At 42.8% G+C, this 24533-nt stretch overlaps 1 protein-coding gene across 5 annotated transcripts in view; it reads right to left on the bottom strand.

Annotated features, from left to right (window-relative positions):
* The window catches only part of ADAM23 (ADAM metallopeptidase domain 23), a 380159-nt gene that overhangs the window by 95128 nt on the left and 260498 nt on the right, over positions 1 to 24533 (bottom strand). For 3 of the 5 annotated variants that reach the window (XM_044303192.1, XM_044303191.1, XM_044303194.1), the window contains exons 11-14: positions 12156 to 12322; positions 6408 to 6492; positions 2435 to 2531; positions 538 to 589 (exon numbers count right to left, since the gene is read on the bottom strand). In XM_044303192.1, coding sequence (XP_044159127.1) covers positions 538 to 589; positions 2435 to 2531; positions 6408 to 6492; positions 12156 to 12322 — 401 coding nt within the window. The remainder of the gene's footprint in view (positions 1 to 537; positions 590 to 2434; positions 2532 to 6407; positions 6493 to 12155; positions 12323 to 24533) is intronic. The other 2 variants (XM_044303193.1, XM_044303195.1) reach the window with 1 other exon arrangement.

The following is a 24533-nucleotide window of genomic DNA, read 5'->3' as shown; positions in this document are numbered from 1 at the left end:
ATTGGTCCGATGAGCCAAAGTTATTGCTTCAGGAAGTCTTGCAAGACTTTGTGTAATAACTTTATAAATTCATTTTTACTGTAACCGAACCCAAGTTCGGGAAATGTTTTTTTACTGTACAAATTAATTTATGAAGTTATTACACGAAGTATCGCGAGACTTCGTGAAGCAATAACTTCGGCTCATCGGAGCCAATTCATTCTCATACTGTATGGAGCTCCTGCGAATGTTTCATCCAAAGTCGATTCGCTCATCCCTACCCCTGATGTTGCCGTGGTAGGTGACAAAACATGTTGGGGAAGCTGAAGCTGCCGAGGTGCCTGCTGTTTTACACAGCGGACACCCAAAGTTGTTGTCAATCATTGACTTTTAATCCCTCAGATACCATGCCGTGGTTAATTGAGACTATGTAAATAATAAAAATAAAAAAGAGTTATGGCTCATGGAAGATGGAGAAAAAGGCAAAAGACAGAAAATCGCTGGGTCAGGAAGTAGTTAAAATCTATATTTGGCATATTCTAGAGGTACCATACCTACCCAGTTTCCTCCATAATGCATCCACCAAAGTTCTCTGTACAGTCACATTCTTCTGAAAGAATATTGATAACGATAATAATAGTGAATAAATAGTGAATAAATAAGCAACATAAAACATTTATAACTGTATAACATCTGATAATATCTGATAGTAGTATCCAGTGGCGTTGCGATAAAGCGCTCATCTCCATAGTCATCTGTATATCGTCGTCCTCAGGACAGCAATACAGATGGCTGTGCTGCAGCGGGGCAGGGGAGGGAGAGGAGTGTCCCTTCCCTGTTCCTCTGATGGGTTGCCGGCACTAGGCAGCGCACTGCCTGAGCCGTACTGTGCGGGACACAGGCCGGAAGAGGCCTGCATCGCATTGCTGACATGGAGGCAAGTATAAGTGTATAAGTATAAGTTTTTTATATGTACAATACTTTAAAGTTTTACTGGCACATGAGGGGGGCTCTTGTTACTGGCACATACTGGGGGGGCTCTTGTTACTGGCACATGATGGGGGGCTCTTATTACTGGCACATGATGGGGGGCTCTTGTTACTGGCACATGATTGGGGGGGCTCTTGTTACTGGCACATGATGGGGGGCTCTTGTTACTGGCATATGATGGGGGTGCTCTTGTTACTGGCACATGATGGGGTGCTCTTGTTACTGGCAAATGTTTGGGCGGGCTCTTGTTACTGGCACATGATTGGGGGCATCTATGGGGACACATTTTACTAGCACATTATTGGGGGCATCTATGGGGGCACTTATTACTGGCACATTATTGGGGGCACGTATTACTGGCACATTATGGGGTGCTCTTGTTACTGGCAAATGTTTTGGCGGGCTCTTGTTACTGGCACATGATTGGGGCATCCATGGGGACACATTTTACTGGCACATTATTGGGGGCATCTATGGCGGCACTTATTACTGGCACATTATTGGGGGCACGTATTACTGGCATATTATTGGGGGCACGTATTACTGGCACATTATTGGGGGCACTTATTACTGGCACATTATTGGTGGGCACTATAGGGGAATCTACTGAGGCCACAAAGAAGGGATATTTTATATGGGGGGCTCTGTAGTATTTTATACTGGGGCACATTATGGTGAGTACTATGGGGATATTAGCTCAACTGGGGGCCTTACAAGGGGGTATTTTTTGCACTGTCACATTTTCTACTGCACCGGCCCTAGCAACGCTAATGGTAGTATCTATTTCTCATATCATTAGTAAATATCTGCACTTGTCTGGGTGTCAATATTTAACACATGGTCCAACAAAGGTTCTGACATACCAGAGATAATGTTAATAGATTTAAAAAAAAGACATTATAAAACAAAAAAAATTTGTGAATCTATACTACCTGTTTTCATATTACAATCAAAGAATAACAATTATGTAATAAGTAATAACCAGAAAACTACTAACTACTATTAAAAGAAATAGATGAAAGAAAAGGATTTTTTCAGTTTTATTTGTTTTGAGATCAAATTAATCTATTCATAGCAGAGATGAGTGCATCGATTTGTAAGAACTGAATTGTTTTCAAAACAGAGTTCTTCAGCTGCGAGGGGCTGGCTCTTGCTGCACAAGATGCTTCCCCTTCCCCTTGATTAACAGGACAGGACATCTCTGGGTATCCAGAAGTGCAGCGGTGCGCGCATAGTCGGCATCCGTGCTGCTTCGGCAGAAGCTACAGACTCTACATTTGTAAAGCTACTTGGAGAAAAGGCGAAGGTGTGAGATTCCCAGGACCAGGTGAGATGTCAGTTACTGTCAGTTAAAGAGAAGCCTCTTGAGCAGCCCCTCACTGCTTAAGATGTCTGATTTGATTTATTGATATTTGCGAATTAATTAACTTATCTCTAATTCGTAAGTCCTCATATTGACACTTACTTGGCTTCATTTTTCTGGAGGCTGGTTCCCACTGTATACCAAGATTCTGAGCTAAACTTTGAGCCAGCTGCTGGGCCATTGCCATCAAAAACCCGTACTGTGACATAAACATAGCGTAATTATTACTATATGTTATATGTGTAATGTGTAAATGCAAGCCTCATCATAGATATTAGATAGACAGACAGAATGTTTGATTGATAGACAGCTAGACAGACACATAAGGTTCCTTTACTTGGGACAACAGAGCAACAGATTGCTAGTTAGTGACGGAGATTGCTGCATTTACAAGCAGCGATCTCCTCCACAGTATGGGGAGGAATGATCGCTAATCCCATCGCTCGTCTTCATAATGACTTGTTTACAGGCAGCAGATTGTGTTTACACAGCACAATCTGCTGTCAGTAAACAATAATTTTTGTGTGTGCACAAACAATTCAATTACCAGATGAACAAGCGTTTCTCTAGTTCCTTCCAGCCCTCTCTAGAGAGGGAGGAGTTTAGTGTTAGGAAAGTCAGTCTAGCCTTCTCCTCCCTGTGGACAGGTTGTGCAGAGTCTGGTCTACCCCTTCCTAGGGGAAGGCTGTGTGTCGGCCAGCAGAGCACTCCCGGCTCTGCTGGGCCCGCAGGCCCTGCCTGTGATTTCTAAATGGTTGCATGTCCCCTCCTGAGCTTGCATTCCCTAAATCCAAGCTAAGTAAGCTTGAGTAAAACACCAAAACTAATTCCCATATAAATGTATTAAACCCATATATAACCAAATCATCAACACCCAAAGCAATATATGGATCCTCACTATGTCATATGAAATGATATACCAACACAAAGTATAATCAATCAATACATAATTTTATTATAATCACTTTAATTCACATGATTAGCAAAACACAATATTAAAAATGAAGATTAAAAACTATAGGGCTGGTGGTGCATGATTGGTGGGCTATTGAATAAATTGCAAGTGCAAACATGCGGTCATCAATAAAACTAAAAACCATAACCAGTGACGGTCAGCTGCAAAGTTGATAGACTGCACTAAGTAGAAGATGAATATAAACATGTGCAAATCAAGAAATATATCAGGCACCGTTGCTGTGGCACACTAAAAAGTGTAATCATCTTGTACAAAGTCAACAAGTAAAAACCCTTAAAGGTGAATGTGCTTCACCAAAAGTTGATAAGACTTACTGAAAAGCCAAACAGCGCTATCCAATAATACTGATCGGATGATAGTCCACAACAAAATACATGCACCACCAGTCCACTCCCCGAGGCGTATTTCGCGTGCTGCTTTTTCAAGTCAAGGGACTTTTAGTCTGGCTGTCTCTCGCCGTGCGCTGCTGTGCCGCCACCGGAACTTCGCCCACATTATAGTCAATGGGGATGGAGCGGCAGTCCAGGGGCACACGTGAACTAGCAGCAGGACGGATCCGACAGGCTGTTCACCCGCCGGAACAGCCTGCCGAAGTCCCCTGCCATGAATGTGAAAGCACCCTAGGTATGAATATTAAATGGAAAGGGAACTTGACCAGATTGTATGGCTGAGACTGCTGACACTGTGACTGGTGGCACTAACTGATGGCTGAGACGGCTGGCACTGACTGGTGGTGATGAGACTGCTGGAACTGACTGGTGGTGATGAGACTGCTGGCACTGTGACTGGTGGCTGTGGCTGGTTGCACTTAGTGATGGCTGAGACGGCTGGCACTGACTGGTGGCTGAAGCTGCTCTGGCACTGTGACCGGAGGCTATGGCTGGTGGCAATGGCTGATGGCTGAGATGGCTGGCATTGACTGCTGGCACTGACTGGTGGCTGAGACTGCTGGCACTGTGACTGGTGGCTGAGACTGCTGGCACTGACTGATGGCTGTGGCCGAGAGTGCTGCCAGCGGCTGGTGGCTGAGACTGCTGACACTGACTGGTGGCTGTAGCTGAGACTGCTGGCTGCAGCTGCTGGCTGAGAATGCTTGCACTGACTGATGGCTGTGGCTCTGAATGGTGCGTGTGGCTAGTGGCACTGACTGCTGGCTGGGGCTGAGGCTGCTGCCTGCAGCTGGTGGCTGAGACTGCTGGCACTGACTGGTGGCTGTGGCTGAGACTGCTGGCTGTGGCTTGTGGCTGAGACTGCTGGCACTGAGTGGTGGCTGTGTCTGAGACTGCTGGCTGCGGCTTGTGGCTGAGACTGCTAGCATTGAGTGCTGGCTGTGGCTGAGATTGCTGGCACTGATGGATGGCTGTGGCTGAGACTGCTGGCTGTGGCTTGTGGCTAAGACTGATGGCACTGAGTCCTGGCTGTGGCTAAGATTGCTGACTGCAGCTGAGACTGCTGACACAGACTGGTGGCACTGACTGATGGCTGAGATGGCTGGCACTGACTGCTGGCCGAGACTGCTGGCACTGTGACTGGTGGCTGTGGCTGGTGGCACTGAGTGATGGCCGAGACAGCTGGCACTGACTGGTGGCTGAGACATCTGGCACTGACTGGTGGCTGAGACTTCTGGCACTGTGGCTGGTGTGCCTGACTGATGGCTGAGACGGCTGGCACTGACTGCTGGCTGAGACTGCTGGCACTGACTGGTGGCTGTGGCTGGTGGCCAAGACTGTTGGCTTGTGGCTGAGACTGCTGGCACAGAGTGCTGGCTCTGGCTGAGACTGCTGACAGTGGCTGGTGGCTGAGACTACTGACAATGACTGGTGGCTGAGAATGCTGGCACTTACTGGTGGCAAAGAATGCTGGCACTGACTAGTGGCTGAGAATGCTGGCACTGTGACTGGTGGCTGAGAATTCTGGCACTGTGACTGGTGGCTGTGGATTGTGGCACTGACTGATGGCTGAAACTGCTGGCACTGGGACTGGTGGATGTGGCTGGTGGCACTAACTGATGGCTGAGACAGCTGTGGTTTAAAAAATTGTTTTTCTAAGGGCCAATTGCAGCAGCATCATGTAACTATATTATACAATATTTTATATTTTATAAAAATAAAATATTTATATATTTTTTTTATATTTTGTGGGGGACAGACCTTTTTTATTGTATTAAACTTTATTGATCTTAATTTTACCTTTTTTTTTTTTTTTTGTCCAACCAGGGTACTTGAAGCTGCAATAATTCGATAAGTAGCAGCCTTATTGTCTGTCAGTGTGACATAGGCTTTCACTTATGGAAGACATGGGGGTCAGGTTGCAAGGTTGCAGGTAAAAGAGGTGAGACCAGACAACTCTGATCCCGGCTGTTTCATTGTGATGTCCTTTGTAAATTGGCGATGCACTTGCTGTGTATGGCATGGACACAACTCCTGTGCATGAGCCATCCATTAGACATGATCTTATATCCTACTGCAGTTAGAATATTAGAATAAGGATTTAATAGCACATCTATTTGCAGAAAAGGGATAAATGTACGGTACATTCCTGGTACTGTACAGACATCAACACAAATATGACAGGATTTTAAGAAAGAAGGGATAGAGGGAAGGATCACCCATTAAAATGTTTAACTGCTTAGCCCAATATATTCCACATAGTTTCTAAAATATATGTGAAATGCATTACAACGAGAGATGAGCAAATCAACTCTAAACTAAATGGATTCAAGCTGAATTTTCCACAAATTCAGGTCAAATCTAAATTGGAATGTTTGGCGATTCAAATTAGGTGAATCTCTCAAAATGACATCAGAAGACTGGAAAGATGAAGAAAGAGGATCACATGACCCCTGGCAGTGTGCACAGTATACACACCAGCAGATATTTGCATTTTTACAGTGCTGTTTGTTACCTGCAGTAACCATGCGTTTGCCCATAGCCACATATACACTTTTGAATCAGGTTGAATTTATTCACACTCGAATCGAATCGCCCCATCAATTTGATTTGGCCAAATGAAATCCAAATTTCAAGGATTTTATCACTAATTACAACCCTGGATATATCAGGAAAATAGTACGTAATATGAAATAACATATAATATTACCTCATTCACTCCCACGCCTCTAGAGGTGGAACAGATTCCTCCAAAGAAGCTCATACTGCTCCGTTTATAATGGAAAGTCCTATTCCTTAAAAGTAATTCAAAAATACACATTTTAAGTGATCTAAGCTAGAACAACCCTCAAAAGAATACTATCTGAAGCTCCACTTTAGGAACCATTTTAAAGATTACATTGCAGGACTTCACAAATAGGATTTCCATAATAGTCTGCTATCAGGAAACCCAGTTAAATTAAGGTTTCTTTCACACTAGCGTTAGGCTTGTCCGGCAGGCTGTTCCAGCACACGTGTGCTGCCCGAAGCCCGGCCTGGCCCTATTCACTATAATCGGGAAGCGTTAGTACGGATCTGGCAGGCTGTTCCCCTGCTGGACAAGCCTAACTCTAGTGTGAAAGAAGACTAAACTGTTCAAATGGACCACACACAGATGTGGTTTGTGTGCTGTCTGTTTTTCTCGCAGACTCACTCACTTGAGTGAATGAGTCTTGTGAGAAAATTGGAGCTGGATGGTGCTTACTGAAATTTTCTCAGCATGAACCGATGGTCCGTGCATTCAGTAATACTCTTGAAAAGCACCTGCACATGAAATTCAATTGTTTGAATGAGCCCTTAGCTGTTGGAGAGTTCTGATAAAACTTGCGCACAACCGTATTTTTTGCCTGCATCCTATCTCCATTTTTTGCAAAACGGATGCAGACCCATTCATCTCAATGGGATCAAAAAAGATGTTGACAGAACCCCCGTGTTCTGTTAGCATCCGTATGTCCATTTTGTGGACCCACAATTTTTTTTTAACATGTCCTATTCTTGTCCGTTTTGCGGACAAGAATAGGCATTTATAAAAATTGAAAAGTAAGCGGCTCATCTATCTACTCGGAGATGGAGTGGTGCACAACCCACTGGCTCACCCAAAGCCTGTAAACAACAAACCTAAATATATAAAATTTCGGGGGCCACTCAATATCAAGACTATACGGTCCACTATAAAAATTAAATATCAAAACCCTTGAATCAGCATACACTTAAAAATATATAAATAATATATAATACAATCAAAACTGCAAGCACAAGCAGCTATATTCCTATCTCAGGTATTGTAGTAAATGATCATGCCCATAAATGATGGTAGACAGTCAATTCATTAATAGGTACGGTGTTCATCCAGATCTATGTGGATATTCTGGTTATAACCCTACACTGTTCCACTTAGTGTACTGTGTATTACTCCACTCTTATCTTTCTCAATTGGAATCCTCCTGCTTTAGTTTTCAAACTGCGTCCACGATCTCTGATAATCAGTTAATACGGTGTCGGACCACGCGCTTATCACATCAATATCAATATATATACAGTCATCTAGCTGCATGCAACAAATAAAACCTCAGGGTGAGTGTTTGTACTTTACCACTCTCTGCCATGGTTGTTCGCGCTTGGTTTTGTCTCATCTCAGGAGAATTTCCTCCTCTTTCGGACCTATGCGGCGTCCCACGTGATCCAGCCGTCTCATCGTGGCGTCCCACGTGACAAGGCAGGAAGCAGAGCATGTCTTCTGGTTCCTAGAGTCTCGCCGTAATAATAAACACAGTCGTTGTTCCGAAATCCTCAATCTGCAGATTCTCACAAGATGCCCCTATATTGGAGCCACACAAGTGGAGAATAGGTTCTTCACTGTCCTCGACCAAACGCGTTTCAGGGCTACAACATGCCCCTTCCTCAGTGGTTATACAGTAAATGAACTGGCATTTCTTTTATAGGGTAAATACCCACTACCACAATGTTCTCTGGGATAGTTAACAGTCCTCAAGATATGGATTCTAGATCCAGATTCTGGCCCAAACACTTCACAGACTGCATGTGGTGTATTTACCCTATAAAATAAATGCCAGTTCATGTTGTAGCCCCGAAACACGTTTGGTCGAGGACAGTGAAGAACCTATACTCCACTTGTGTGGCTGCAATATAGGGGCATCTTGTGGGAATCCGGAGATTGAGGATTTCGGAACACCGACTGTGTGTATTATTGCAGCGGAGCGGCGAGACTCTAGGACCCAGAAGACACGCTCTGCTTCCTGCCTCTGTCACGTGGGACACCACGAGGTGACGGCTGGATCACGTGGGACGCCGCGTAGGTCCTGGCAGGCGAAAGAGGAGGAAATTCTCCTGAGATGAGACAAAACCAAGCGCGAACAACCATGCAGAGAGTGGTAAAGTACAAACACTCACCCTGAGGTTTTATTTGTTGCATGCAGCTAGATGACTGAATATATATTGATACTGATGTGGTGAGCGCGTGGTCCGACACCGTATTAACTGATTATCAGAGATTGTGGACACAGTTTGAAAACTAAAGGAGGAGGATTCCAATTAAGAAAGATAAGAGTGGAGTAATACACAGTACACTAAGTGGAACAGTGTAGGGTTATAACCAGAATATCCACATAGATCTGGATGAACACCGTACCTATTAATGAATTGACTGTCTACCATCATTTATGGGCATGATCATTTACTACAATACCTGAGATAGGAATATAGCTGCTTGTGCTTGCAGTTTTGATTGTATTATATATATATATATATATATATATATATATATATATATTTTTTTTTAAGTGTATGCTGATTAAAGGGTTTTAATATTAAATTTTTATAGTGATCCATATAGTCTTGATATTGAGCGCCCCCCTAACTTTTATATATTTAAGAATAGGCATTTGTAGCATAGTGTGGGATCTGTGGAAGAGGAAATTGTGTCGGTATCCGTGTTTTGTGGATCCATGATTTGCAGACCGCAAAACAGATATGGTTGTGTGCATAAGGCCTTATACTGAGATCTGCTGCTTACGCCACACAAACTGGAAAGATCTGTTAGGTCAGGGATGCTCAACCTGTGGCCCTCCAGCTGTTGTAAAACTACAACTCCCACCATGCCCTGCTGTAGGCTGATAGCTGTAGGCTGTCCAGGAATGATGGGAGTTTTAGTTTTGCAACAGCTGGAGGGCCACAAGTTGAGCATGTCTGTGTTAGTAGAATACTAGCCGCCATGGCACAGCCGCCTGTGTTAGAGTATTGCTACAAGGTAACAGGTGTTACACAAGTGAGACATAGAAATGTAACGCGGCACAAAAATATGTGCGATTTGTCTGCAACTTGCTGTTATGCGTTTTGCACCGCGTGATAAAAAACAGACTATTGTACCCAGACCCAAACTTCTTCACTGAAGTTTGGGTTTGGGTTAGGTGTTCTGTATATTTTATTATTTTCCCTTATAACAGAGTTATAAAAGAAAATAATAGCATTCTTAATACAGAATGCTTACCAAAATGTGGCTTTAGGGGTTAAAAAAAAAATATATTATTAACTCACCTCATCCTGTTGTTCACACAGCCGGCATCATCTTCTTTCTTCTTCTTTCAGGACCTGCCAAAAGACCTTTTATGACGTAATCGTGCTCACCACGTTGTGAGCGCGGTGACGTCAGCGTAGGTCCTGCTGAATGAAGATTGAAATCTTCTATCTTCATTCAGCAGGACCTGCGCTGATGTCACTGCACTCACCATGTGGTGAGCGCGATTGTGTCATCAAAGGTCCTTTGGCAGGTGAGTTAATTGATATATATTTTTTTAACCACTAATGCCACATTTTAGTAAGCATTCTGTATTAAAAATGCTATAATTTTCCCTTATAACCATGTTATAAGGGAAAATAATACAGTAAATTGACTTTTATCAATTTATTTACATCATCTCCTAGCAACCATGCATGAAAATCGCATTGCATCCGCACTTGCATTTCTATGGGGCCGGCATAATATAGAAAATTTTCACGCAACGCACAAGTGATGGGTGAAAATCACTGCTCATCTGAACAGCCCCATTGAAGTGAAGGGGTCAGGATTCAGTGCGGGTGCAATGTGTTCACCTCACGCATTGCACCAGCACAGAATTCTCGCCCGTGAGAAAGGGGCCTTAGAGTGGCTTCACGCGTGCCAGAAAAGCCACCAGAAAATACAGTGGATATAAAAAGTCTACGCACCCCTGTTAAAATGTCAGGTTTCTGTGATGTAAAAAAATGAGACAAAGATACGATAAATCATTTGTGAACTTATTACACCTTTAATGTGACCTATAAACTGTACCACTCAATTGAAAAACAAACTGAAATCTTTTAGGTTGAGGGAAGAAAACAACAAAAACTAAAATAATGTGGTTGCATAAGTGTGCACACCCTCTTGTAGCTGTGTTCAGAATTAAGCAATCACATTCAAAACCATGTTAAATAGGAGTCATCATTGAAAGTGCCTCTGATTAACCCCAGATAAAGTTAAGCTGCTCTAGTTGGTCTTTCATGAAATTTTCTTCCCACAGCAAAAGCCATGGTCCACAGAGAGCTTCCAAAGCATCAGAGGGATCTCATTGTTAAAAGGTATCAGTCAGGAGAAGGGTACAAAAGAATTTCGAAGGCATTAGATATACCATGGAACACAGTGAACACAGTCATTATCAGGTGGAGAAAATATGGCACAACAGTGACCTTACCAAGAACTGGACGTCCCTCCAAATTTGATGAAAAGACGAGAAGAAAACTGGTCTGGGAGGCTACCAAGAGGCCTACAGCAACATTAAAGGAGCTGCAGGAATATCTGGCAAGTACTGGCTGTGTGGTACATGTGACAACAATCTCCCGTATTCTTCATATGTCTGAGCTATGGGGTAGAGTGGCAAGACGAAAGCCTTTTCTTACGAAGAAAAACATCCAAGCCAGGCTACATTTTGCAAAAAACACATCTGAAGTCTCTGAAAGCATGTGGGAAAAGGTGTTATCGTCTGATGAAACCAAGGTTGAACTTTTTGGCCAGAGCCTAGACCTGAATCCGATGGGGAGATCTGAAGAGGGCTGTGCACAGGAGATGCCCTCGCAATCTGACAGATTGGGAGTGTTTTTGCAAAGAAAGTCAAAATGTGCCATGATGATAGACTCATATTCAAAAAGACTGAGTGTTGTAATAAAATCAAAAGGTGCTTCAAAAAAGTATAAGGTTTATGCAACCACATTATTTTATTTTTTTTATATTTTTTCTTCCCTCTACCTAAAAGATTTCAGTTTGTTTTTCAATTGAGTTGTACAGTTTATAGGTCACATTAAAGGTGGAAAAAGTTCTGAAATGATTTATCTTTGTCTTTTTTTTTACATCACAGAAACCTGACAATTTAACAGGGGTGTGTAGACTTTTTAAATCCACTGTATGTTCCAATACAGAATAATAGTCTGCAATGCAATCCACACTGAAATTCACAACAAAATCAGTATTTTCCGGCATTTTTCTGCCACGTGTAAATGCACCTTTAGGCCTCCTGCACACTGCCATGGCAAGCAGCGGGTCCGCAATATGCGGGCACCGGCCGTGTGCCCACCACGTCACGGATGCAGATCCATTCACTTGAATGGCTCCACAATCCATGGCTGCGGTGTTTTATGTTCTATTTTTTTACGGTGTGGACGGATCACGGACCTATTTAAGTTGAATGGGTCTAGATCTGTCCCGGGCGCCGCACGGATGTTTGCAGTCCCCAATGCACGAAAGAGCTGCACAATGGCCGAGTGCATGAGGCCTTATGCTGAGCATCTACAGGAAATGTTAAAGCCTTGCAGCCCTGCATGCTACTGCAAAACTATCTAGGACTATCACTTTTATAGATTTCTCTGATTAAAGAGATAATTCAATACATACGTCAAGAGGTGTACAGCATCAGCATGCTGTTTGATGTTATTCTGTCGATATCTGGAGAAGTCATGTAACATCTTCACTGGATCAGGACCAATTGTGATACGGTCCTTGTCTGTCCATGTTTCCACAGCGACTAAAACTACACGAGTGTTCAGCTGTTCTTTGTATATCTGTAAGTGTGAAGAAAAACTATTCAGGAGCAGAAGACATTCAAAATTCTACATCAAGGGAGGTGAATACACAATTCAGAGCGGTTGCCTTAAAAGCAGGTGATTGTTGTTTTCCAAAGCTCCTTCTTGACAGTTGGAGAATAAGAGAGGCAGAAGGCAACCATTGGAAGACCAGGAATTTGTGGGTACACACACAGGTTTTTAGTGAACATGTTCTTTCTTTGTTCTGTTGTTTTTTGAGCCTGTTGATTTTTGGTATGTTTTTTGCAGTAAAAACATCAGGTACAGATGTTAGCTGAAGATCTATGGGAAATGTGAAATGCAGGACACACTGGTCTTTTTGCTAAATAGGTGGCTTTTTGGGATGTCTGGTATTTTCTGAAATACACAGCATGCTGACGCTTTAAACATATTTTCTCCATAGGGAAAAAAAACTGCATGAAAAACACATGGTCCACAGAGTCATAAAGAAAAAATGGTACTGAAAAGCACCATGAAGCCAAGCGGTTTCTATGAGTGAGAAAATGACAAATTTTGGGGGTCATTTATTATACTTAAACGTCTTATTTAACGTCTATATTAGGCATCAGGAGCAGATGGTGGTGCAATGGTTAATTGTGCTGCAATCTGCGACTTCTCCCAACTCATGCCAAGTCTAAAAAAGTGGGCATCGCATGGACGGGCCAGCAAGCCTGTCTCTTTCATCATTTTCTATGCCTGTTTTAGGCGCAGAAAATGGTCTAAATGTAAGCTAGGAAGCGGCGCTAGATGCGACGAAATTATGTAGAGGCCAGAACCTCTTCAGAACTTCGGAGATCCACTGCCAGTGCAGGGCTTTATTAATACCGGCGTCTAAAACGCAGATCTTAATAAATGAGTCCCTTTGTATGTAAAAGAGCTCTAAAACTGCGTGCATTTTTTTTCTCTTGTCACATGAAGTTTTTATGGCTTTTGTCACATGAAGTTTTTATGCCTTTTTATGTGGATTTTTTTTCTTCACATATGTGTGAAATGCATTCTTTCAACCTTTTATTCATACAGAGAAGGGAAAAATGCCACTACTACAACATGCAACAACTGTAAAAACACTATGGACATTTGGAAAAACAGCAATATCAAAGAGATCAACCCAACTAAACCACACATGTAGCATAGAAAAATAAGCTTTATTACAAATAATCATATCAAGACAGAATACCACAAAGACACATTATAAAATCAGCGGGTGAGAACTGTAGAGCCAACATCTCCCCCCACACAGATACTGTCAGCATGTATTACATGTGCAAATCACATATAAAGGTCATCCTCTCTCTCCCCCCACGGATACCAGGGTCAGTATGCTTTGTGTCTGTGTTTGGTAACATTTGCCTATACTGATACCACTTTGATTTCCATCAGAGATATTCATTGGGATATTCCCAAGTTGTAGCCACATTGTTTGGACCATATTGTGTTAGGGACCCTTACATGTAATTTGTGGGATGAGTATTAGACTTAGAATATTCTATTAATGACCTGTCACAGAGGATTGTACGTGGGCACTGCAAAAGCTTGTTATGTCATATGTTGTATCATGCTGTATTTAATTATTGTGTAGAATCCCTGTTACCAGGCTGTTAGGTGCATTACACACATTCCACCACTAGATGGGGATAGCACCACAGTATATATATATATATATAATAGAAAAAATTGGACTGCACTCCAGACGGTTCCTTTAGTAAAACAAGTGGAGTTTTATTCACACATGTGATAGCAGCAAAGAAGCGACGTTTCGGCTCAACATGAGCCTTTTTCAAGCATTGATACAAGTGTACAAACCAACATATATAAGTGAGCCAATCAAATCATTAAGGATATCAACATAATTGATACTTAATAAAAAACTGTGTACAATTTTACATATAAGTTAAAAACGGAAACATCCCAGTGATCATGAATAAAGTGACTAGTGCTATCAGAAAAACAAATACATAATGAAGCTGGCTATTACATTATAATACATAAGAATCCATAAATCAGGCCAGCTATTCCTAATACATTCATTAAATTTAATGATCCTTTAATTGTGCACATGTGCTTCGGGGGTACAATGATGAAATTCTACCTGGGGGAATGATGCGGCCCACATATACCATCACGTTGTTGAGCGCGTCTCTCAGGAGCCAATGCGCATGTCACGATCGCATACTTCTCATGAATCAGCGTCCTCGCAACTCCACCTAGTTTCAGTGATGTCGCTCCCAAATTACGTAGCAGACGCCCATTGCTGACTCATTAAGTCGCGTCCGCTGTCTCTAGGGAAAGGGGCGCATGCGCACTCACATGATTGAGGCTCGGAGTCTCCATTTCTGTAAAGGGAGTTTGGCCAGTGTATATTCTCTGCTGAGTTAGCACCTACAGAGTTACTGCATTTATTATCAAGTCACAGTGGATGATTTCCACTTATAGCAACCCAGGGGAGCGTCCCCACTTTTCCAAGTTGGGAAACTATCCCCTAATCGCGGCCCCAATGCTGCAAGCACGCCAGTACCTCCAGCATCGCGGGTCGCATACAAGCTGCGACTCGTGACCAAGAGGGTTCTCCCCATTATATGCTAGAACTATAAACTGTAAGCAGTCAGAATAGCCAATGCACATATTATCCTGCCTTATATGCGATCGAGACAAGAGCAGCACCCCCCCCCCCCCCCCGAGAAAAGAGTGCAACAATTTACATAATCAAGTAAAAAAATATACTGAGGAACATTGTGGGCTCCTCATCCACCATCCAGGCTCATCATTGATCTTCCATTTCTTTCCCCGAAATTCCAGTGAATCTGTAACAATACATAAAATTAGTGATGCAAGTGATACTCAAAAAAGCCATTAACTTTGTTTTACTGATTTTTTGTTATTTTTTATGTTCTTTTTCATAATTTACATTTTTTATACATTTTTTTATCAATGAACATATCCTCAACAAGAGAATACTCGACACAAAATCATCAACAGCATATACCTTAGGCAAACTTTTCTCCTCACAGTCCGCCTCCATATCTGCAATCAATATTCAAACCATTAGGCTGTAAGGTATAAAGAGTTTGAATGCAATATGATTCTTTCTTTTTAAGTAATGATATTCGATCACCTCCCCTACGAGGCATTTGTATCTGATCAATGATCCAGCATCTCAAGTCTTTTTAACTATGTTGTTTAAGTGAAAAATACCTTGGTACTGGAAGATCCAACCAGCCCTTTCTAATAGTGAACCTATGATTGTTGAGCCTAGTCTTCAGGTCAGTCGATGTTTCCCCTACATACAAGAGATGACAGGTACAGGAGAGGACATACACTACAAAAGTGGAATCACAGGATAGATGGAATTTGTTGGGCTATGTTATACCAGTATTGGGATGTGTGAAAGACCTGGATCTACTGATAAACCGACAGTTGACACAATGCAGGCACGGGAAGCATCCCATGCCCGATGGTGCCAATGTGGTCTGTCTGGTGATAGTTTTGGGTCCCATATCAGCTCTGACAAGTTGGTCTTTGATATTTTTGCACCTTCTATATGCACAAAGGGGAGGTATCTTAAACTCTGGCACTGTTTTTTTGCAACCACTTAATATGGGCCAATGTCGTTTCAAGATCTTGTTTACATCATTGCTATACTCGGAGTAGGTGGACACAAATGTAACTCTCCTATCACTCTTCGTATTTTTATTGTTGACCTGTAACAACAAATCTCTATCCATAGCTAATGCTTTATCTTTCTGTGCTTCCAATAATTTACCGTGCCTTGAATTTGGAAATCATTTCATCAACAGTTTTGTCAAGGACAACCGCATCCGTGACTATCCTCCTTGCCCTCAAAAACTGAGAGTATGGCAAATGTTTTACCATACTGCGAGGGTGGCAACTCTCATATCTCAGTGTGGTGTTCCTGTCCGTGGGTTTTATGAATAGTTGCGTACTTAAAGATCCATTGGACCAAATGACATTAGTGTCCAAAAATTGGACAGAGACATCAGAATGAGTGATGGTAAATTGGAGTTCCTTGTTTACACTATTCAGGTAACGGTGAAAGTCTTCTAGTTGTTGTTTTGTTCCAGTCCAAATGAGGAAGACGTCATCTATGTATCTCCACCATCCCTTGATATATTGGGCATGGTGGGAGCCATAGACGACGTCTTCCTCAAATTGGCGCATATAGATATTGGCGTACGTGGGGGCCACGTTGGACCCCATCGCCACGCCTCGTTTTTGGACATAATAGGTGTCTTGAAAAAGAAAATAATTGAACTCAAGAACAATCGTGAGGAGTCTAATGATGAACAGGCAGGCCTCAGGCGTCAGTGTGGACATATCTAGCATACTCTGTACAGCAGAGATCCCTTTTTGATGTTCAATTGAAGTATATAAAGATACTATGTCAAAGGAGACCAAGATGACGGGGTCAGTTTCCATCAAGTTGGTCTCCCTCAACTTGATCAAAAAGTCAGATGTATCCCTGATATATGATTGCCCGCCGGTAGAAAAATCACGCAGAACCTTATCTAAAAAGATTGCAACATGCCCAAACACTGAATCCATCCCTGAAACTATGGGGCGCCCCGGTGGGTCAACCAAAGTTTTATGGACTTTGGGCAGTATATAGATCACTGGGGTAATGGGATGAGGGACAATCAAATATTCAGAGAGTTTTTAGTCTATAACACCTGCAATTAAAGCATCAGAAACACATTGTTCTATCAACCGTGCAATTTGAAATTTGGGATCATGTGATATCATATTGTACACCTTTGCATCATCTAACTGCCTTAAAATGTCCTGGATGTATTTGGCAGTATCCATTACTACAACCGAACCGCCTTTGTCGGCAGGTTTTATAGTTAACTCCAACGTGGCCCCCACGTACGCCAATATCTATAGGTGCCGATTTGAGGAAGTCGTCTATGGCTCCCACCATGCCCAATATATCAAGGGATGGTGGAGATACATAGATGACGTCTTCCTCATTTGGACTGGAACAAAACAACAACTAGAAGACTTTCACCGTTACCTGAATAGTGTAAACAAGGAACTCCAATTTACTCATTCTGATGTCTCTGTCCAATTTTTGGACACTAATGTCATTTGGTCCAATGGATCTTTAAGTACGCAACTATTCATAAAACCCACGGACAGGAACACCACACTGAGATATGAGAGTTGCCACCCTCGCAGTATGGTAAAACATTTGCCATACTCTCAGTTTTTGAGGGCAAGGAGGATAGTCATGGATGGGGTTGTCCTTGACAAAACTGTTGATGAAATGATTTCCAAATTCAAGGCACGGGGATACCCCAGTAAATTATTGGAAGCACAGAAAGATAAAGCATTAGCTATGGATAGAGATTTGTTGTTACAGGTCAACAATAAAAATAAGAAGAGTAATAGGAGAGTTACATTTGTGTCCACCTACCCCGAGTATAGCAATGATGTAAACAAGATCTTGAAACGACATTGGCCCATATTAAGTGGTTGCAAAAAAACTGTGCCAGAGTTTAAGATACCTCCCCTTTGTGCATATAGAAGGTGCAAAAATATCAAAGACCAACTTGTCAGAGCTGATGTGGGACCCAAAACTATCACCAGACAGACCACATTGGCACCATCGGGCACAGGATGCTTCCCGTGCCTGCATTGTGTCAACTGTCGGTTTATCAGTAGATCCAGGTCTTTCACACATCCCAATACTGGTATAACATATCCCATCAAATTCCATCTATCCTGTGATTCCACTTTTGTAGTGTATGTCCTCTCCTGTCCCTGTCATCTCTTGTATGTAGGGGAAACATCGACTGACCTGAAGACTAGGCTCAACAATCATAGGTTCACTATTAGAAAGGGCCGGTTGGATCTTCCAGTACCAAGGTATTTTTCACTTAAACATAGTGAAAAAGACTTGAGATTCTGGATCATTGATCAGATACAAATGCCTCGTAGGGGAGGTGATCGAATATCATTACTTAAAAAGAAAGAATCATATTGCATTCAAACTCTTTATACCTTACAGCCTAATGGTTTGAATATTGATTGCGGATATGGAGGCGGACTGTGAGGAGAAAAGTTTGACTAAGGTATATGCTGTTGATGATTTTGTGTCGAGTATTCTCTTGTTGAGTATATGTTCATTGATAAAAAAAAATGTATAAAAAATGTAAATTATGAAAAAGAACATAAAAAATAACAAAAAATCAGTAAAACAAAGTTAATGGCTTTTTTGAGTGTCACTTGCATCACTAATTTTATGTATTGTTACAGATTCACTGGAATTTCGGGGAAAGAAATGGAAGATCAATGATGAGCCTGGATGGTGGATGAGGAGCCCACAATGTTCCTCAGTATATTTTTTTACTTGATTATGTAAATTGTTGCACTCTTTTCTCGGGGGGGGGGGGGGGGGTGCTGCTCTTGTCTCGATCGCATATAAGGCAGGATAATATGTGCATTGGCTATTCTGACTGCTTACAGTTTATAGTTCTAGCATATAATGGGGAGAACCCTCTTGGTCACGAGTCGCAGCTTGTATGCGACCCGCGATGCTGGAGGTACTGGCGTGCTTACAGCATTGGGGCCGCGATTAGGGGATAGTTTCCCAACTTGGAAAAGTGGGGACGCTCCCCTGGGTTGCTATAAGTGGAAATCATCCACTGTGACTTGATAATAAATGCAGTAACTCTGTAGGTGCTAACTCAGCAGAGAATATACACTGGCCAAACTCCCTTTACAGAAATGGAGACTCCGAGCCTCAATCATGTGAGTGCGCATGCGCCCCTTTCCCTAGAGACAGCGGACGCGACTTAATGAGTCAGCAATGGGCGTCTGCTACGTAATTTGGGAGCGACATCACTGAAACTAGGTGGAGTTGCGAGGACGCTGATTCATGAGAAGTATGCGATCGTGACATGCGCATTGGCTCCTGAGAGATGCGCTCAACAACGTGATGGTATATGTGGGCCGCATCATTCCCCCAGGTAGAATTTCATCATTGTACCCCCGAAGCACATGTGCACAATTAAAGGATCATTAAATTTAATGAATGTATTAGGAATAGCTGGCCTGATTTATGGATTCTTATGTATTATAATGTAATAGCCAGCTTCATTATGTATTTGTTTTTCTGATAGCACTAGTCACTTTATTCATGATCACTGGGATGTTTCCGTTTTTAACTTATATGTAAAATTGTACACAGTTTTTTATTAAGTATCAATTATGTTGATATCCTTAATGATTTGATTGGCTCACTTATATATGTTGGTTTGTACACTTGTATCAATGCTTGAAAAAGGCTCATGTTGAGCCGAAACGTCGCTTCTTTGCTGCTATCACATGTGTGAATAAAACTCCACTTGTTTTACTAAAGGAACCGTCTGGAGTGCAGTCCAATTTTTTCTATTATTTTGAAGTGGGTAAGATCCAGTTACTGTACTTGGACTTTGCACCCACCTGCAATTGCTTCCAAGGTGGTGCTGCCAGTAATTTTTTTCTGTATATATATATATATATATATATATATACATACATACCACAGTCAGGCCTAGTTAGTTAGTTGGTGAGATGTAGGGAGTTGGAGTAAGAGGGTGGAAGCAGGAGGAGATGGAGTGAGGGGCAAGGGGGAAGGAGAGGACCCCCTCCTCTCAGCTCTCTCTTCGGCTCCACGGCCCAGAGGAGCCAATTCATGGTCTCGGTGTCAAGCCAACAAAATAGGCAGAGGTGAAGTCTTATTCTACCGTCTACTCTTCCGGAGTGCCAAGTGGATTTTACGAAGTGCATTGTGGAAAGAAAAGGAAGGACAATAGCCATTATTCTAGGCTTTAGGTGCCTTTGTGATAAGGCAAAGGTTTATTAGCTTCCGGCAGCCTCATCGTTACTTCAAGGACAGGTAGGCCATCTGTTGCATCACTTGTGTGTAGAAAACAAGGACTTAGGCTGCTTTCACACTAGTGGCACTGACCTCCGGCAGGCTGTTCCGTAGGGTGAACAGCCTGTTGGATCCGTTCGCTGCCGTGCCTCCACCCTCTGCCTTCACCGACGGAACAGCTTGCCGAAGGTCCGTGCCACTAGTGTGAAAATAGCCTTAAACTACCTTTACTGAGACTGAAGCAAGGTACAGAGCTGAATACCAGTGAGTACATAACTTCCTACGGTAGCCTGAGAGATAGCCACGTATACAGCCTGCTACTGGGATTTATCACATTCCTCCTACATTTTCACAAAAGACTGTTTATTAACTGGATGTAAAACTGTTGTCAACATCCTGGTTAGAGTTAAGTTTGAGTTGGATTCAAACCTTGCCTCGAGGTGCTGGCGTCACATTACCTAAGTCAGGGGCCCAGCCGCACAAGCACCCAGAAAATCCAATCGCCATCAAGGGCACCTCGATCACCACCTGGCCGGTGTCCCCTGTAATAGAGTGTGCCCCGGAGATTCTAGTGCTGTTCTCCCCTTCACTGCACTGCTGGCCCAGGGAGGCATCTGCTAACCGTGAGTACACGATGAACCCACCCATCGGCCCACCATGAATCTCACAAGTTCTAATACCCTTAGCACTTTAACATGCGTTACCTTGCTGGTGTGCATATATAATTACTTTTATTTATATGCGAATTGCACATGCATATGCTGACAGTATCTGTGTGGGGGAAGATGTTGGCTCTACAGTTCTCACCTGCTGATTTTATGATGTGTCTTTGTGATATTCTGTATTGATATGATTATGTGTAATAAAGCTTATTTTTCTATACTACATGTGTGGTTTAGTTGGGTTGGTATACAGAGCTATTATTGTTCCACACATGACATACATGCTTAGTTTTATAGCTTTAGGTATTTGGTGCTCTAATATTAAAGAGATGTATACGTGTACTGCACAGAGTGGCCCAGTGACATAGTGTTGAGTTAGCAGCTGCATGAGGAGGCCACAGACTGGCAAGCTGACATAGTGTGCAGGTGTCAATAGCAGCATCAGGATGCCACAGAGTGGCCCAGTGACAGTGTTGAGTTAGCAGCAGGATGAGGAGGCCACAGACTGGCAAGGTGACATAGTGTGGAGGTGTCAGCAGAAGCATGAGGAGACCTGAGTGGTGAGGTGGCAGCAGCATCAAAAGACCACAGAGTGACAGAGTGGGGAGGTGGGTGGCAATAACAGTACCCGCTGACGATAGTGTAAGAAGGAGCACTTGGCATCAGATGTGTGGCATCAGGCAGATGGCAGCATCAGAATAGTAGCTGAGGCAGGTAGCCAGAAGAAACCGGTCTCTTTTGTTAAGGTTTGGGTAAGGCAGCGTGGATGATCTAAGCTGAAGCATCAAGCATTGGTGGGTGGAAATCCTGGCTAAACCATGCCTGATTCATCTTGACAAAGGTCAGTCTCTCCACATTTTGGGTGGACAGGTGATTTCTCCTTGGGTAACTATGGCCCCCGCCGCACTAAACACCGCTCCTATGCCACACTACTGGCCGGGCAGGACATCTTTTCCAGGGCAAACTCAGCCAGTTGCGGCCACAAATCCAGTTTGGCTGACCAGTAGTCCAGCGGATCTTCAATGTCGGGTCCAAGTATGCCACCACCTGCTCCAGGTCTAGCTGCTGCTGCTGGGGAGTAGTTTCTTTAGTAGGCGGGTGAAGAAAGCTGCTCACGGGTGAAGAAAGCGACTCTAAACTCAAGTTGCTGCTGATGGAGCTGGTACTGCGCCTAACCCCCACCACGCCACAGTAGCCATGGCGGTGGAACGCCACTATGTGCTCTCCGCATCCGCATTTCCGGAGCACGACCCCGAACTTCTGGGCTTCGGCCCCGAACTTCCAGACCGCGAAAAAATAGAACATGTCCTATTCTTGTCCGCAATTGTGGACAAGAATAGGCAGTTCTATGGGGGGTGCCGGCCGGGTGTATTGCGGATCCGCAATACACTACTGACGTGTAAATGGACCCTTAGACGGATCAGTTATTTTTTATTTTTCTGTTCTTCTGACAGATCAGGAGTACAGAAGGCTAAATGCAGACGTCTATTAGAACTGTAGCATGCTACCTATTCTAGCAAGTAAAGAACCTGACAGAGATCCCAAGTAAACAGATCATAACCCATAAACCAGTCCGTAACAAAACTAATCCTTATCATTAATATAACGAGGCAAAACTGGCATTTTGAATATTCTGGTTCTGAAAGGGTCAGAAGACAAAGCACAAAAGACAGAACAGTTCTGTAAACATGTCTGACTTTCTGAATGTGTGGATGTAAACTAAGCAACTTGAAGATGAGATGTCCTATTAAAGTGTCGGATATGAGGGCTAGGACACCTCACAAGTGTTATAAACACAGAAGCTTTCATCGATGGCCTTTGATAATCTCAATTGCACATAATAGCTTTCATCCCAGATTACTTTGAATTACAAGAGTGCAATACAACTATGAAAGCTCCGGCCAAGCACACACTTACAAGAACCACAATTAAGTCTATTGCACAATTACTGGAGCTCAGATACTTTTGATCTGTAGTTCTCTTTTACATTACATATAAATGTGTTATTCGATAATTACATTGTTCTGGAAATAACAGAAACGGAGCAACATAACCTTTAGACTAGAACTAATAGGATTAAGTAGTTTATGTGTCCATTCCATTCCACGTGTCTTAGAACTTACTGGAGATTTAGTTAAAGTGTCCCAGCTTCGGAGATCCACTATTACAGGGTCTTATTGTTTCATAGAAATTGTACTATATAATATTTAGAAAGTGAGGGTGTAAAGTGTGGACAGTGCAATATTCTGCTATTCAAATACATCTAAAGGTTAAATTCCACTTCTGAAGCCAGGTTCACAACATGATGTCTCAATGTTGTAGGGATCCCAGTCCCAGTATGCTGTCCACGGAACGGCACTGGACCTCAGTGAACTTGTACTGGTGTCATTTGTATAGGCAGACATTTTTGTACAGATTTTGCATGGTTTAATGTATGCCACGTTCCATTTAGTAGGTTTATGCCACTGGAAATCAGTTACATTGACCTGAACAGTTTTTTTTTTTTTTCTGGCAAGCTCATGCACACGACCGTTAGCCCTCCAAGACATACAGTTCATGAGCGAGCTATATGTCCCAGAGCGGCATACATCGTGCACACGGGAGCGCATAGCATCATAGGTTACTATTATGCTGTGCGCATCGGGCCGCCCTCGGGGCTATTGTCCCGCACTCATAAGATCATATGAGTGTGGGACAATTGTCCCACGGGCGGCCCGATGCGCACAGCATCATAGTAACCTATGATGCTGTGCGCTCCCGTGCACACGATGTGTGCTGCTCCGGGACATATGGTTCGCTCACGGACCGTATATCTCGGAGGGCTAACGGTCGTGTGCATGAGCCCTAAGGCCTCTTGCACACGACTGTATGGCTTTTTCAGTATTTTGTGGTTCGAATAAAACGGGTCTGCAAAAAATACGGATTATGTCCGTGTGCATTCCGTTTTTTGCGGAACGGAACAGCTGGCCCCTGATAGAACAGTACTATTCTTGTTCGTTATGTGGACAATAATAGGACATGTTCTATCTTTGAACGGAACGGAAAAAAGGAAATACAGAAACGGAAGGCATAGTAACATAGTATATAAGGCCCAAAAAAGACATTTGTCCAACCATTTCGGCCTGTTATCCTGCATACAGAGTACCTTCCGGCCTAAGGCCTCTTTCACGCAACCGTTTTTTTTTTTTCCGTTTACGGGCCGTTTTTTAAATTCCGTATATGGTCTGTATACAGAACCATTCATTTCAATGGTTCCCGCATAAAAACGGAATGTATTCCATATGCATTCCGTTTCCGTATTTCCGTTCCATTGAAAGATAGAACATGTCCTGTTATTGCCTGCAAATCACTTTCCGTGTCTCCATTCAAGTCAATGGGTTTGTTAAAAAAAAAACGGAACACATACGGAAATGCATCTGTATGTCTTCCATATCCGTTCCGTATTTGCAGAACTATCTATTGAATTTTTTTTCTATGTAATTACTGTATACTGTACATGCCATACGGAAAAACGGAACGGAAAAACGGAAACACAACGGAAACAAAAAAAGGAACAACGGATCCATGAAAAACGGACCGCAAAACACAGAAAAAGCCATACAGTCGTGTGAAAGAGGCCTAAAAGGTAAGAGAAGGAAAATTCTGCAATAAA

This window comes from Bufo gargarizans, chromosome 8 (genome assembly GCF_014858855.1).
Source record: "Bufo gargarizans isolate SCDJY-AF-19 chromosome 8, ASM1485885v1, whole genome shotgun sequence".
In the NCBI taxonomy this organism is placed as follows: Eukaryota; Metazoa; Chordata; class Amphibia; order Anura; family Bufonidae; genus Bufo; species Bufo gargarizans.
The sequence above is the reverse complement of the archived record's forward strand: the minus strand, read 5'-3'. Positions and strand labels throughout refer to the sequence as shown.